The sequence below is a fragment of the Mya arenaria genome, chromosome 10 (genome assembly GCF_026914265.1).
Source record: "Mya arenaria isolate MELC-2E11 chromosome 10, ASM2691426v1".
Lineage (NCBI taxonomy): Eukaryota > Metazoa > Mollusca > Bivalvia > Myida > Myidae > Mya > Mya arenaria.
The window spans coordinates 70,319,725-70,335,970 of NC_069131.1; the positions used below are offsets into that span (position 1 = coordinate 70,319,725).

Genomic DNA, 16,246 nt, shown 5'->3' on the forward strand with positions numbered 1-16,246 from the left:
ATTAGCTGCACATACGTCACATTTTGCTCCAGCGAAATTGTGATTACAAGTACAGCTCCCGTCACCTGAACATGTGTTATCTAGACAACCTTGAGAACATGGTGTATTGCATGCAGTACCATAGAAACCAGAAACGCATAAGACACATGTTTGTGAATGTATACATCGGCAATTCGGACTTGCACAATTGTGCTGACATCGGTCGCCATATTTACCAATTATACAACTATCACATGCCTTTCCTTCATAATTGGATGCACATACGTCGCAGGTTTGGCCACTAAAGTTGTGAAGACAGCTGCAGCTACCATTTTTATTGCAAGTTGCGTCAATGCAGCCTATAGAACAAGTGTTTTGGCAGAACTCACCAGTATATTTATCTTTGCATGAAATGCAATTATTTTGTTCTGTACATCTGCAATTTTGGTGAGCACATTCTTTGTCACAATTATCTCCATAAAGCCCCTGAACGCATGTTTCACACTTGTTGCCTTCAGAGTTTGGTATGCATATACAACTGCCGTTTTCCTCACATGTGTTATTTAAACATCGATTTGGACAAGGCTCAGTACAGTGAGTTGGTCTGCCATAATATCCAGGTTTGCAGGCATTACAATCAGAACCTGTGTCTTGAGAACATCTCAAACAATTTTCTTTACAAGGATTTTTACATCTATGACCATATATAGTATCAACGCATCCTTTTAAACAGATTGTATCATCTTTTAATCCTGGCTGTGTTCCACACCCTGATTCTCCGTCAATGCAACAGGCACAGCGTCCATTGCAGTCGACAGCGCCCCCTATACATAATTATAATGTGTCACTGTTGCTTTTGTAATTATAAACTTGTTTTTCCACCATTGGTTCGTGAGAAATTTATAAATAGTAGCTAGGAACTTGATAGTATTCATTCGTATCAAAAGGTGTTGATTACTGTCATGTGATAATGCACATGTATTTCAGCACAATTTGAGGTGATACAACAATTAACTTCAGTAGGTACATAACATATACATAACATATAGAGTGAAATTCAGTTGTTAATTGACAAATGAATCAATTAAAACAAAACAGACTAACAACATGCGATCAGTTGGACCATAGACAAACCTACGTATACACATCTACGTTCAAAGGGTATTGTTTTTCGTATTTCTATATATCCAGGTACGAGTGTTAAGGTCCGAAACCAACAATTTCAGAAAGTACTTGCACCTTTTCTTCATACTAACCTCTTGTAAAAAGGCAGAAAAAAATCAACAAGTAGTAAATGTCTGCTTTCATTCTCTGTCTAGTCTTCTGAATCTGTAAAGGAAATTACACAAGTTTATATGATAGTCTTATACACATGAACTAGCAAGCTAATATTTATTCGTTTCTATTAATACAGTAATATTTTGACGCTCATGATAAATGCAGGAAACTTCAAGTGTATAATAAACAACTAAAAGCAATCGACGGTCGAAATGTTAATAATTTAAAGTTTTGTCAGACATACTTATAACACCCAGTGGCATTTGATAAAGTTTGCAAATACTTAATGTATCGGGGGTGCTGCCGTAAAATTGAAAGTCGTTTGTACAAAACTCTCTGAATCTTATGATACAGGTGAGCGAAAACGTGGATTTCTATCATCTTTCAAAAGTACGAGAATGTGAAACCAAGCCATCCCACCACTTGACGAAACGAGTCCACCATAACAATAGTAGGGACATTAATAACTACATTATGGTTGTTTAAAGAGTTCTTTTACTGTGGGCATTGTATAATAAAACTCACCCTGGTTGTTAAAGACTGTATAAATTGAATACCGGAGTTTCCAACTGTTTCCAACTGTTTCAAAGGAGGAAGTTAATATTGCATGACCTAAAGCAACGTAGCTTTTACATTTCAAGTGTTAAGCGCGATTCGGATATGAGGTAAAACTATAATACTTGATACAACCGTCCTTACTCATTCAAAGACGTACATTTTAGATCCTTTTTCTAAATTCTACAGTTTAATGTTGTATTATTGGTTATGCAACAGAACAGAAACACAATTTATGTACATACACATTTATATATATTTATTTATATATACAACATATTGATAACATGAAACGTGACAGACAAGTTCTGTAACCAGACAAATTGCTGCCGTCAAAATATAGCGTTTTGGTCCTGTTATTATTAACAATTGGAAATGGTTTGACCTTGTTATGGTCTATTTTGTTTTCATTTTAAATTCATTATGCAATTCAATTATTCGTAAGGATTTCTTTGTTTTATATTCAAATGTTTTGCATATCAGTTAGATGCTATCATACCAACACTGATTAGAGTTAAGGCTGTTACATTGCTAACATATGTTTTTGCTGACCTCAATACATGTTTTCGTGTTGTTTATTCATTTGAATACATGTATAATATATTGAGTGTATCGGGTCAATTTAAAAGTCTCTAGATCATTAACTAATCATTTTGTGTTAGTTTGTGCTGCGGAAAACTTTTCTGAGCCTCGTGCCTTTTCGGTTTTCGACAAAAAGTTTATCTTTAAGTCCAATATACTACAATGAATTCCATGGCAGGACAAATCCTGAACACTGTGGCATCATTTGTGGAAACTAGGACAACGCCCTCAGATAAAAGCTTTTTGACTAGTTGTTTTGATCTTCGTCATATCACGTTGTGAAGATGTTTTCTAAGCAGTTATAAAGTAGAACTTTTCTAATGAATGGTTGAAGACAGACGTTAATCGAGGAAAAAAGGCGGATAAAATATATATTTACATTATATTGAATTCATATGTTTCGGGGTCAAGCGTATTACGTCCGTCCATCTGTCCGTATAAACATGTATAGCTCTAGCAAAGTTTTAAATGTGATTCTTTTTACACATTTACGCTTGTTCTCAAATGTTATTAGTGGAATCTCGACAAATATATTGCTATAATGTAAAGGCTTTTTCCATCTACCACATATTGATTCACATTATTGTTTTAAATTATAACTATCCATGACATTTTTCCCCATATAAAACTTTATTAATTATATCAAATGAAATCGTCTAGAACAAACTTACTATGATTGAAGATGTACTGACATTATCCAAAACAATTAGTTATATGTTAATTCCAAAGCTAGAGGCAAAAACATCCAAACCAAAGAATGAATAACTCGAACCGAAACCATAAGGTATAGAGGGACGACTGTCATATTTAAAACTGTTCTTAAACAGGAAGAAAATATTGAAGCTATTGTTCACCTACCCACTTCTTTCTATACAGACAGACGTATTCAGCCGCTTGCAATGGATCGATCGTTGAAACATAATAAAACAATTTAAACACTTTCTTAAAGCTTTGTCTCACAGGTTAATGAATGTACTTATTCGTTTTAAATTTAAATGAGCTTTATTTGTGCTGCAGAGTAAATGATTCTATTAAATCTGCTGTATTTAGTAGTGTTTAATTTAAATATTGTTATATCAAAAACGAGATTCCATAATACTGGTAAAACGTTAATTGTTATTTTTCGACATAATGCTATCGTCGTTGCACTTACTTTCTAAAAGTTGTTAGTTAACGACACGACAATTTCCTGCTTTGATAACATTGTACATCTTCTGCTTTTGAGCTAGTGCTAAGATCTTGATGTATAAAGTCTAAGAATATAGGATTAAGGCGTAAATTAAGGCTTAAAGATATGAGAACTTGTACTATAACACAAATCTTAGAGCATATGATAACTGGCACTATAAAGGAAATGAAATTGAAGTTGTGCCATGTTTTACATATGGGATATTTTATACTCCAACCTTTACCTGAACTAAAACACAAGAAGCACTTAGACTTTAAGCTACACAGGCAGTTTCGTATAGTTCTTCTTTCAGAAAACATTCAGTTATTTTCAATTGAAGGACGCTATCAAAATGTTTAACTCCATAGTGGCACCCGTACACCAGAAATGTGGGGGTATGCCTGCCATAGGGTTAATGTTGAGAATGTTCATACAAGCTTTTGTAATGAGCGTGTTTGAATAGTTTTACATTGTTCACAAGCAGGAAGAACATATTGCATCAAACGTACAGTAAAGTAGTCTCAGTAGCGATAAGATAAAATATAAGATAAAACAAAGAAATTTGATACAACATCAGAAATAAAACATCTTATGTCTAGTATACGCATTAAGGTCACAAATCTTCCTAAATCTGTTCGCCGTTTACGCTAACTAATCGTTTACAAAAATAAAATTGAAGAAAATAACGCATGTTTTGTAACACTATTGGGTCTTATTGCTAGGTATCATTGTTGTAGTTTAGATTGACTGTTTGAATTAAATACATACTACAAATACCCTCATTCATTTCCAAAGTAGTCCACAACTGACCGGCGATATAAATCACGTGAATAGGATAAATATCACATTGTCAAAGACATATTCGTTTAAATACGGGATCTCTATTGTTTTATCATATTGATATCATGCATAATGTCATCGACAAGTTCGGTAACCAAACTATAGCGTTTTGTCAGTGTTAATGTTAAACAATGGAACATTTGACCTTGTTATAGCCTGTTTTGTCTTTGCTCTAAATCGATCATGTAATTCAGTTATTCAAAAGAATTGCTTTGTATTATAATGATGTGTACTGAAATGGTTCATATATAGGTTAGATGGTATCATTTCAAATCGGCTTATGGTGCAGTCTGTCTCTTCTCTAACATATGAGTTTGCTACTCTTATTTTATGTTTTCGAGGAGTCCTTACGTTTTATTACATAATAAGATGGTATGTTGAATATATCGGGTCAATTTTAAGATCTGTAGAACTTTAAGCTTATTATTGTTCCTCATTTTGAGCTGCAGTTACACGAAAATATCTATCCTGCTTTAATTAAATCTAAATTTTATTTATCTAAAAATAAAAGCAAACCTCAAACAAAATTCAGTATAGGACTTTTGTGCTTGTGCTTATTTTTATTTATGGTAATATACAGATGTTAAATAGTGGGTACTATCAGTGTCCCAATCATCATATTTCAATGCTTGAAATCACTAGCGGAATACCGTCAAACTAGCACCTGCCCTCCCCCCCCCCCCCCCCCCATCCGGTATTTTTTTACAAAATACGTTCAAGATGTACCGTTTTGGACTGGATATAGTTAAGAAAAATCAAAGGGTGGTAACCCCAAAAACCCAAAACTCTGACGTCAAATCATGGATTCACCCCTGTCTATATTTTATCAATCAGGTTGATATCTTCATGTCTTATTGCAACTTGTTTCAAAACAATACTTAAGAATAAAGACTGACGTATGTTCTGATACGTTTTAAACATAAAATTGTTTATTCAAATTGAATAAAGAATTCTCATTTTAAACGTAACCCATCGGTATCAAATCATTATCCGACGCTATGCATATTGTCGAGTACGTCGATATTTTGATCCACCAAATGCTGTTATTATTTTAAGTGCACACTTTCAAAGACTCGTAGCATATCATTGTTAAAGATGCATTCTTTCTTCCAAATAAGATTTACCACAATTAATACCATTGTTTTAATATACCGTCAAAGGATGGATAAATGTCGAAAACATTGGAAGGATTCCAGGTTTAATTTGAAAGATAGGTGAAGAAAACACATTATTTCTACTTATATCGAAATATTTTAGCACTCACCAATCTTTTATTATTTGTGCGTTTTCTGCTATTTAATAAACAGTTACAATCTTGTTACCAGTAATTATTATTTACATAATTGCATTATTGAGTAAGTAGTAAAAGGTTTATCATTCAAAATTTATTTTTGTTATACATGTGTATATATTGATTTTGAATAAGAGTGTCACTTTAAGGTGTGTGTGTTTTCTTCTAAGTCAATAACACTTTCTGTAAATATATTTCACATGAATTTTCTTAAACAACTGACAAAACCACTTGAAAAAAATCAGAAGATTTCAAAAGATATAACTGTTCATCCAATATAGCTAGCTTCCTTATCCAAGAAGCCATCCACTGAACGTAGTCTTCATATTAATGTAATCGCTCCGAAGATAACAATTGGAACCCTGTGCGGTCTTTCTCACAAACACTCGTTGTCCCGCGTCAACGTGAACTACGACAAAGCCAGCCGCAGGATGAGTGTCCGACATGTTGTTTTCGCTGTCTGATATGGATGACCCAATGCCTGTGCCATGAACCACAAGCTCTAGAATATTATAAGAACGTCCAAAGGAGCCGAAGTTCCAGATGAAGACGTATGTTCCCGTTACTGGGGCGGTGAATATGCCGTCAAGTGGGTCGTAAGCGGTCACTGAAAATCAGACTTTAAATTATAAAGATTGTGTTACCAGTATACAATTGCTGAGAATAGAGTTGCTGATTTAACAAGGCAATGCGTATTGGGAATTCTTGTAATGGCTGTTGGTGGCAATAAACGATTGTGTTCAGATTTGAATTTCAAATCCAAAAAGTTAAAAAGTACAGCCCTCATAATGACCGAATATAACGGTATTTCTTCTGAGTAAATTTTACACGAACGGGTTCTATTTCCATATTTTCTACAATATCATTACATAACGTTGTAGATGGTAGTTCTTGTAAAGAATGAATTGCTTCAAGTTTAAATTACGTACACGAGAATGAAAACGGTATTGAGCATTATTATCATAGCCGATGTTGTCACCTATTGAGTGAGTAAGGCCCAAAAATCCGTATCGTAAAATTTAACGAAATAGAAAGTTATTCTGAACAGATTGCACAAAAATAAATAATGACTGGTGCTAAATTGATTTTGCTTACTAGTATTTGTAACAACAATGTCAAACACTATAATCTCTTGCGGCTGAAAACACGTGTTTGCCCGGAGGTTCGCATGAAAAGCCACAACCTCTCCATTGGCATCTCCTGAAACACGTAAATATACTCTAGATTATCGTTATGACAAAATGTTGGACAATAAATCCTGAAAAGTGAAATTATTGACATAGAGCCACTTTATAACATTGAACCGTAATGTAACGGATTGAGCTTAGAACATGATACACATTGTACGACAATTAGGAACACGACCAAATCCAGTTAAAACATTGGCTACAGACGTTATTTCGTAAGTTCTCGACAACGCATGTGTGAGTTAAAAACAGTACATGAACGTTGTTTTGATTTGTTGTTGTGTGTTGATGCTGATATTGTTCGTTTTTTGTTGTTGTGTGTTGATGCTGATATTGTTCGTTTTTTGTTGTTGTGTGTTGATGCTGATATTGTTCGTTTTTTGTTGTTGTGTATTGATGCTGATATTGTTCGTTTTTTGTTGTTTTTATGCTTGGTTATTATTGGTTTTGGTGATGGGCCCCTTTAATCCAGCTTGTGGATGCTTAACAAGTATCAGTCAGTAAAAAAGCCAGACTAAAAGAAAGCTAGCAGTTAAAAATCTTACGTTTGGGGACCAGCAATCTCATTTGAGAAGAATTGGTGCTGGGTTCATGGTTCGAATCTGTATGCGCGGTTTCTTCGGCGGCTGAAGGTTTTTCGGCCATTTGGATTTGAAGTTCTTTTCGCAATGCTATGTTTTCGTCTTTTAATTTGATTATTTCACCTTTTATTTCGGTCATTTCTTCTTTCATTTTACTCATTTCCTTCTGAAACTCTTCACGAATGTTTTCTCCCTGATTGGTCCTGTACGATGAAAGAACCTCACCTTGTATACAAGGCAAAGAAAACAAAATGCACATTGAAATAGTCCACATTTTTAAACTACTGTCGCCTAATTTATTTGTGTGCAAGGATGACCGTCTGGTCCAAACCTTCAAAGCTTTAACTGATAATGTTCGAATTCGTCTATTCATACTTATATTTCATTTAACCAAGATAAACTCGAGCATTCCCTGTTTTAAATGTGTTTTTTTCTTTTTCAAATTTTATTCAACACAAAACAACAATGTTATATTACATGAAATGCACTAAATCTTTAAATGATGCCGAAATATTCGGCAAAACTATTCAAACATCGGTTTGTGACTCTATGCTTTTTATAGTATGAGAATAGAATGACAAATTCATTTTTAAAGATATGCATAATATCGACATGTTCTCATCTACTATCGCTGATGAAATATGCTTTATATATACTATAACCTAGAGTGGCAAATATTAGGTTTAAATAAAAATATTCAGGATTAGTAATATTATATCCAAGTACAATATATTCAATCTTTCTTATATTCTTGTTGACCCCGTATTTTGAAAAGGCATTTGAAAAGATCTGCCAAACAGAGTTGACTGCTAAACAATCTGTTTTAAATGTTGGATATGTGAACTCGTAAATGTACCTGTATAAATCAAATGCTTATCGCAATTTAGATGTTGTCCAAGTGTATGGTCGAGTCCGAAAGCTGCATCGCAATAGTATTGATTGTTAAGTGTTGCTGGAAGTCAGAAAAGTGCACTGACTTCCGATGCATAGAATTATAGCATATGTATGTCATTTCACGTAGAATAGCAATAATACTATGGTAAATATAGCTACAATATATAAAATCGAAAACTATAAACTATATTTTATGTGACAGTTTGTGAGCATTGTGAGCCTCGCACCCGCAACACGACATTGCGTATGTCTGCCACATAACGTTACTCGGACAAAAAAGAACGTGCAGCGCCATTTCGTTTTCACTTTTTATTCCAGTAATAAACAACAGAGAAATATGAATCGTTTAACCCCAAAACAGAAGTTTACTTATTAGCTCGTTCAATTAAATTTAGTCATTTAGAATGTTCACATAGTTTAAGATGCACACAAAGTAAAGCACAAAGTTTTACACAGAGAGAAAAAGAATCTAATGTCTTTCACAAAGTACCACAAAGTTGTTACGTTTTCGATTACTAAATCTTCACTACTTGCATGAAAATAGTGTTTATATACTCAAGATCATTCAATAATTATTCAGATCCTGCCTGTTAGCCCTCAGTCAAAACGTTGGTACTCAAACAAGACAAATAATGATTAGTAGGTACTGTAGTCCTTTTCGTGGATACCGTTTTTAGCTAGAGTTAGCAGAAAATAAATCGGCAACAGGCGGTATCCGCGAAAAGTCAAACTGTACATGATATTATTATATATCAACCTATAACTAGTTTGTGTGTTTTGTACAAGTGATAACGAATGATATCGCTTATTTGAATATATATAATTAGGATAATCTAGTAAAGGACCATATAAAATGAACTACCAAATAGGGCACAAAATTACGTCATCACAACATTCCATTTATCTTCTAACGGCAAACGTCTTTGTTTAGGCAGTTTCTCGTGCATGTCTGTATAGCCTTAAAACATCTAAATAGTTAAAGATTGAGCTGATCTGACCTCGACTTGTAAAATTTTGTACATTCTTTGCCTTATTTGACACATCAATAAAACTTTACTGATAAACACAGTCGATTCAGAAATTCTGAGGTTTAGCACTGAAAAATAGTCCTAGACACATAACATATTCACTTCCCTACATACAACCATGTCAAATTATTATTTATAATGCATACCTGAAACCCTTACATTCATAAGACATTCCAAAAGTCACATGTTATTCTTCAAAATCCTTATGGCGTTAATAAAACAATTCATTACTCGTCAACTGTTCAAGCAGTACTCCATCTACATCATTGTTTTCGAATGTTTCTGCATAGCTATTAATATGTAATACTTCTAAGTAGCCAGTACTTTTACTCACTGATAAAGAACATACATCTTCTGGTTTTAAAACAACAAGGAGATCGAGTAGGGAATCTTACCCCTAGTAGGGAAATTATTTCGGGGACTCTTGGCACAATGTACAGGGCGTGATTGGAACGACTTTAGCTGAAGTTCTTGCGTTCCTCGCGGTCGAGGAGTAATCTCGACTGACCTCTCACGCTTGCTGTAATTGTTTTGCCTTAGGTGTAATTTTCAAATCTGACACGGTTTAATTTGGTTTTCTTTTGAATTCAGGAGAACCATTAAGTCCTATCAGTATTATGGAATGTTTTAACTTAAATCCATCAAACATTTTCGGTGTTAGGAACACTTGGTAGAGTCTACGGTTCGGCTTTTTGTAGCAACTAGATGTGCATTGTGTATCGCTGGTTCTGCTGCTGGGAGTGTCTTGTGTGCTTTCCCCTACTTGACTAGCCTTGTTAATATTCACAGCTGGACCTTTTTCGTCGCAACTTCAGGCACATTTGCTCCTGGAAGTAGTTTGTTTCTTTCCACTACTGGACTGCCGTTTTCGGTATACACTGCTGATTTCGTTGCATAAGTCGTGTTCACTGGTTTGAGACGTGCTTGTGCAAGTTATTTATACTTCTGAAGATGACAATCACATTCTTTTGGCTATAAATAGGATAAAACTTTTTTAACGCTCTGAACTAGAAATATTTTCGCAGTTTCATTAATATTCATACAGGTTCTTCCGGCAGAAATTCAGGGTTAGTAATATCATCTGGAAGAGGCATAAAAACATGCTTAATCTGCTGTGAAATTGTTCGTTTTATCTCAACCGGTTTATAATCTTCACAAGTTCTTCATCCGCGCAATTACACTCATCTACTTGTGTTGTAAATGTAGAACGGTATGATTTTCATGGAAACATATTCATTTCAATTATGTTTTTTGGATGTATGTCTGTGTTGTTTGTGGAGTTTTGTGTTGTTGTTCCATGTTTCTTGTTTGTGATTTTTTTCTTTGTTTTTGGCGTTTACCCTGTGCCATTAAACAGGGTTTATGTTTAAACTTTTGAATACTGAGCTTGTTTCTGTAGTTTTTCATATAAATGTTAAACAGGGAATCATATTATAAACATTTCAGAGCGATTGATCTTTCGAAACCATATAATGAGACATATTGCTTTCTGATTTCAGGTCGGACCGTTTGGGTTTCCTTTAGTTACCATGTGTTTTTGGGTTTATTTATTCTATAAATATATCTTAAATGTCTTTACAAAATGCTCACTTGAAGACATGAGTGACAAAACTCGAAATAAAAAAGAATAGACTGACTGATTGTTCGAAATGTTTTGTGGGTTTTTTTTTTCAATGGGATCGCTGTTTCTTTTAAATCTGCCGTACATTTATTTGGTAAATCAGCTGTCAACCACTGTTAATGCGTAAGCAGTTGAATCAGTAGATTTAAAAAAGATATAATCTCCAACACTTTGCTGGATAAAGAGTTATTATTGTGTATTTACCAATTAGCCTTTAAACGTTTCATCGAACAGTAATTAAAGTTACATAGTATGTAAACTTATTTATCAGGTAACGATTGTGTTTTGTAAAGACAGCAAAATAACATTTATCAGAGCAAACCAAATATCTAGCTTTTAATCCTAAAGACGAACGAAATAAATTAAAATGAATGAGATAATAATAATTTGATAGTGCTTCATATTAAAAACATCAAACACGAAACGAACAAAAAATATATAAGGAGGCGGCAAATGATTCGTTTGACAGTGAAACAACGATGTCGGAATAAAGAACATTGCTAAGTGTTTTTGAATCCAAAACTCTACGTGATTTACTTAATTTCTTATGGATAATATGACATAAGCGGTAATTATCCTGTTATAGATTTATTTGACGATAAATAGAATGGCGAAACCCATAGTGTGATTTTTTTAAATGGCAAGGTTCTTTTAGGTATTTATGGTTTCTTTATTTACGTAAAGATATTTGACATAATGCCAAAAGCGGACGATTCAAATTATTATTCTGAACCAGACGGACCCTGATTTTCCCCAATGAGCCTCTGAAATTTCCCATTTTCAGTAAGAAATTAAGGCAATACATCAAAGCATTTTGGATAATTTGAATACCACTGCCTACGTATTTGTATTGTGTAATTATATGGATTCATGGTCAAATGGCGTTATGCGCCAATGGAGGGTCTTTCCGTAGCATGAGCAGCCTCGTTCTGGGATTGACCTTTACAAAATATTACTATGGAAAAACCAAATCAAATCGGGAACTAGTAAAATAAGTATAAACTTATTGAAATTGCTGATGTCACTTGTCTAATAGCCATTTATTGTAATATTACTGGGACTGTTTCTAGTACCCGACGATATGTCCCTAAATGACAAATGACGCTTGTTTAGAGTAATGTCAGAACATTCACACATCTGGCAGTATGGGCCAATCTTTGTAAAAACAAGACAAACAAACTTTATACACATTACCAGTAGTAGTAGTAGTAGTAGTAGTAGTAGCAGTAGCAGTAGCAGTAGCAGTAGTAGTAGTAGTAGTAGTAGTAGTAGTAGTAGTAGTAGTAGTCTATGGTACGCCAAATATACATAAACACATATACGTCTCTTCGAAAGATAAGAGACCTCTTCAATCAATGAAATCTTGACCTCTTTAAATCAATCAAAAATACTCGAGTATATATAGAATCGTCGTTTCATAGTACTCGATTTAGCCCTGAAACTTGTGATATGGTTATTAAATGTGATGTGATTTATTCTGACTCACAAAGTAACTGATATTTAAATATATGTTTCGTGAACATTTAAAACTATTATATTTAATCCTGGAGTAGAAAGTACATAGTAATCATCGATTCCACCTGAGGTGTAAAAAGGTTCCCTTAACTATGTTAACAACATGGAAAAGCAAATAAACTCAGGCAATCGCTAAAATATCCTCATTTCAAGGACATCAAGCAACCTTATTTGACCGTAATCTGGGGCAACATCTGAGCCACACATGGCGTCCAAAGAATGCCTAAATGTCTTTTGAAATGTATTTGGTTTTGATTTTCCCTTGTTGGTGGCTAAATTACAAGCAATATAAATACTGTCATAAATTTCGTGTCGACAAATATGTACAAAATAGAAACATGTATTACTAATACTATGACTGTACAATTTCTCCATATACATGTAAAGAGATAATGCGACATAGACTTGTTTTATGGTGTAGTTTGGACTATTGTTTAACATTTTGGCTGAAGATAACGGAATTGACATCGGGATTGTTTGTCACGATATGACGAATAAGTAATTCGATGAATTCCATTTTAAACTTCTGTTATCTAAAGTGTACTCATGTTGTACTCGTTAGTACATTTTGGTACGGTGTAAGATAAAAACAATGGACATAGCATTCGGAACTCCTCTGCCATTTTTATCTAAAACAACCTCGGATGTATGCCGGTACATCAGTTTAAGTAGTTCGTGCATTTTTGAATTATATAATTAATTAAATGTAGTGTTTTAGAATTGTATTTATTGATCAAAGCTTAAATTGATTGCCAGTGAAGTGTTTTATTGCAAACATAATTAGGATTCCGATGAGTTAAGTCATAAAGTGTAACTGCTAAATAAAATTACGATCTACTAAGCGGACTTAAACGTATCGCTTTTTGAGTATGAAAACCCTCCAAATACTTCCGAGGTTGTTTTAGATAAACATGCCCGAGGAGTTCCGTATGTGGACATAAATCGAATATTCATTCGTAATGGCCACTCAACATTTACGCACAATATTTTACGCTTTTATCATTACAGCATTTATCTAAGTTTATGTTCACATCCTGCGTTTCTGTCCGTGTGTGGTTTTGCTTTTGACTTTCGTGTGTGCACTGTAGATCTTTTACGTTTGCAAAACTCACTATTAAAGTAAATTATTAAATTAAATTATTAAATGACATTAGTCTACTTAATGTTAATTATTACTTCTTTTAAGCCATCAAATACCAAAATATTTTATTATACCTCACTTTTGTCTACAATGGTACAATCCAAAACCCGATGAAGAGATATTCTGACTATCAGAAACATTTTCAACCTTTCTGACACGTGACCAAGCGAAAATTCACTGTTACAAAATACGTTCAAGATGCACCTATAGCTAAGAAAAATCAAAGGGTGGTAACCCCAATACGTCATATCCCCTCTGACGTCAAATTCTGGATTCGCCCATGTCTATCTTTAATCAATCAGGTTGATATCATCATTTATAACATAACTTACGGCGCAGGACTGATATAACCCCATGCAATAATTTTCATATAACTAGTGTAATAACTATGCAAATAAGGTAACCGCATCACAAAAAGGTATTCATACGCGCTGTCAAAAAATGTAAACAAACATTAGAAACGATGTTTCGAACCAGGTCCGCGGGGATATACCAGGGATACCCGGGGAATTGGGCCGTGTTTTAACATGGCGGGGGCATTTGGCGGGGATTTTACCAGCAGTTCGTCCCCGCAGGCCGGAGATTTTACCCGGGGTATGGCTGGACCGAATGTCAAAGTCCCCGCTACTCTCCGGACCTAGGGGGCCGTGGTTACAATTGACTGGTGCATTATTTGTGTGCATTAACGTTACAATATCTTAGTTAAGCATTTACCTTATTCTATGACGTTCATTGAGGTTTAGAACATATTTTCAGTGTTTATTCATATATATATATATATATATATATATATATATATATATATATATGAATTTGATTTAATCAGTGGATATCACTATTTTTAATAAAGCCTAATCATCATAAATAGTTAGGTTTTTTTAACAATTCAGTCCTTACAATTTGGACTCAGCTCTGCTCCGAGATTATTCACTAAAGGGCTGCGTCCTCTCGTAAAGTATTGGAGAAATGCTGGTCTTAAAATCGTGGTTTTCCTGGACGACGGTTGGGGAGTAAATGCAGACTTCTGAAGTTCTCAGAGAGACTCCGATTTCGTTTTTGAAACGTTGTCGAAGTGCGGGGTTTTAGTCCATTTAAACAAATCTGTTTTCAAACCAGTGCAGATGTTAGAGTGGCTAGGTTTTATCTGGAATCTCACAAAAGGTTGCTTAGAAATTCCGACTCGCAGAATTTCTAACGTACAGCAATGCATAGCCTCAGTTTTTGCAAGCATTTCCTGTTAGTACAGCTCGTAGAATGGCTCAGTTGTCAGGAAATATTGTTTCTATGGCGCCAGTCATGGGTAATGTTGCTTTACTTTAAACTAAGACATTTTTTTCAACGGATATAAGCTTGATTAAGTTGGGACGCTAAGCTTGTTATTTCGGAGTGTTTTCACGGCATAGTGTTTTGGAAAAAGTTTTGTCCAAGGCATTTTCTAAGACTTTATTTCAAGTATATTTGTCAGCATCTGTGGTTTTCTCAGATGCGTCTGCAGTAGCCGGGGCAGCGTTTGTTGAATTAGATGATGTTAAAGCTCATGAGCAATGGACTGAAATCAAGAAAGCTCATCTATGCTTTATAGATGCTTTTTAACAAAGTTGGGATAATGAAAAAAATGGGTTAGTTCACCCAGTGTTTTTGATTCACAGGGCTTTAAATTGTTTAAAGCAGTGCATCGCTAAGGGTACATTGATAGCACCATATTGGCCTTCCAGCCCTTTCCCCCGCTGTTTCAAGGATTCTATTTTTTAGCCATTCATGTATGAAATATCAATATTTCGTAAAACAAAAGGTATATACGTTCAGGGTAAAAATACGGAGAGCATTTTTGGTTTTGATAAGTTTACAGGCAAAGTGTTGGTTGCCCGAATCGATTGTTGCTTAAGCTGAATTTCTGTTTGACAGGTAAAACACATGTTGAGACAGTCCTCGGTGTACTAGTATGTTATCATCCGTGGATATTTCGATCGAGCTCATTGTTGTGAGTAGGGGCATCAGAATAGGATTGAATAATAGATTTACATTAATTTACATAACTATTTACCTCTTATAACTGTAATCGACTATAAGGAAAAGTTGTTTTACTTAATTCACAGTTTACGGGTTCGAACTATGTATTGTTTGTTTTACCTTACTACGAGTGTTAAAGTTAATCTAATCATCTAATCAGCATAATACATGTGTTGTTTACAGACCTATTTGAAACTATTAATTAAGTCAATGAGAAATGCTATGTGTTTGCACCAGATCTTTTCTCATGAGTGTTAGACACATGTATGAACGTGCGTGAAAGTTCAACTACCCGGAAAGTTAACATTCAAGACATTCAGTAAGTGGTGTGACAATTACACTTTGACTGCTCTGCCAGCATCGTTTGTTGCAGTCGCTTTATATCTCGTTCATGTTATTCAACATGAATTGAAATGCAGTAAATCAAAATTAAACAATATATTTTATGCAATAAAATGGTCGCATACTATCGCAAACGTGCAAAGCCCTTGTGATAATGATTGGCTAATTTTATGTTTAAATGGTTGTATTCGATCAGCATCTAAACCCGTTTTTAAAAAGAAACCGATAGCTTTA

At 34.3% G+C, this 16,246-nt stretch overlaps 1 protein-coding gene and 1 long non-coding RNA gene across 2 annotated transcripts; both read right to left on the reverse strand.

The window, feature by feature from the left end:
- Window positions 1-291: 291 nt before the first annotated feature.
- Window positions 292-3,154, reverse strand: LOC128206430 (uncharacterized). Its single transcript, XR_008256467.1, has 3 exons — window positions 3,066-3,154; window positions 1,236-1,308; window positions 292-803 (listed from the first exon to the last, which is right to left on the reverse strand). It is a non-coding gene; the product is annotated as an uncharacterized LOC128206430 (long non-coding RNA).
- A 2,829-nt stretch (window positions 3,155-5,983) lies between these two features.
- Window positions 5,984-7,525, reverse strand: LOC128204985 (uncharacterized). Its single transcript, XM_052906380.1, has 3 exons — window positions 7,426-7,525; window positions 6,789-6,893; window positions 5,984-6,300 (listed from the first exon to the last, which is right to left on the reverse strand). The coding sequence occupies exons 1-3, from the start codon at window positions 7,523-7,525 to the stop codon at window positions 5,984-5,986; spliced, it is 522 nt and encodes a 173-aa protein (XP_052762340.1).
- Between the last annotated feature and the right edge of the window lie 8,721 nt (window positions 7,526-16,246).

What these genes read in the sequence shown, in the direction of transcription:
- LOC128204985 (XM_052906380.1), bottom strand. Translation starts at nt 7,525, where the DNA reads ATGGCCGAAAAACCTTCAGCCGCCGAAGAAACCGCGCATACAGATTCG. An exon ending in GAGATTGCTGGTCCCCAAAC is followed by an intron (nt 6,894 to 7,425) that starts GTAAGATTTTTA and finishes TACGTGTTTCAG; the next exon opens with GAGATGCCAATGGAGAGGTT. An exon ending in CATTGTTGTTACAAATACTA is followed by an intron (nt 6,301 to 6,788) that starts GTAAGCAAAATC and finishes TCTGATTTTCAG; the next exon opens with TGACCGCTTACGACCCACTT.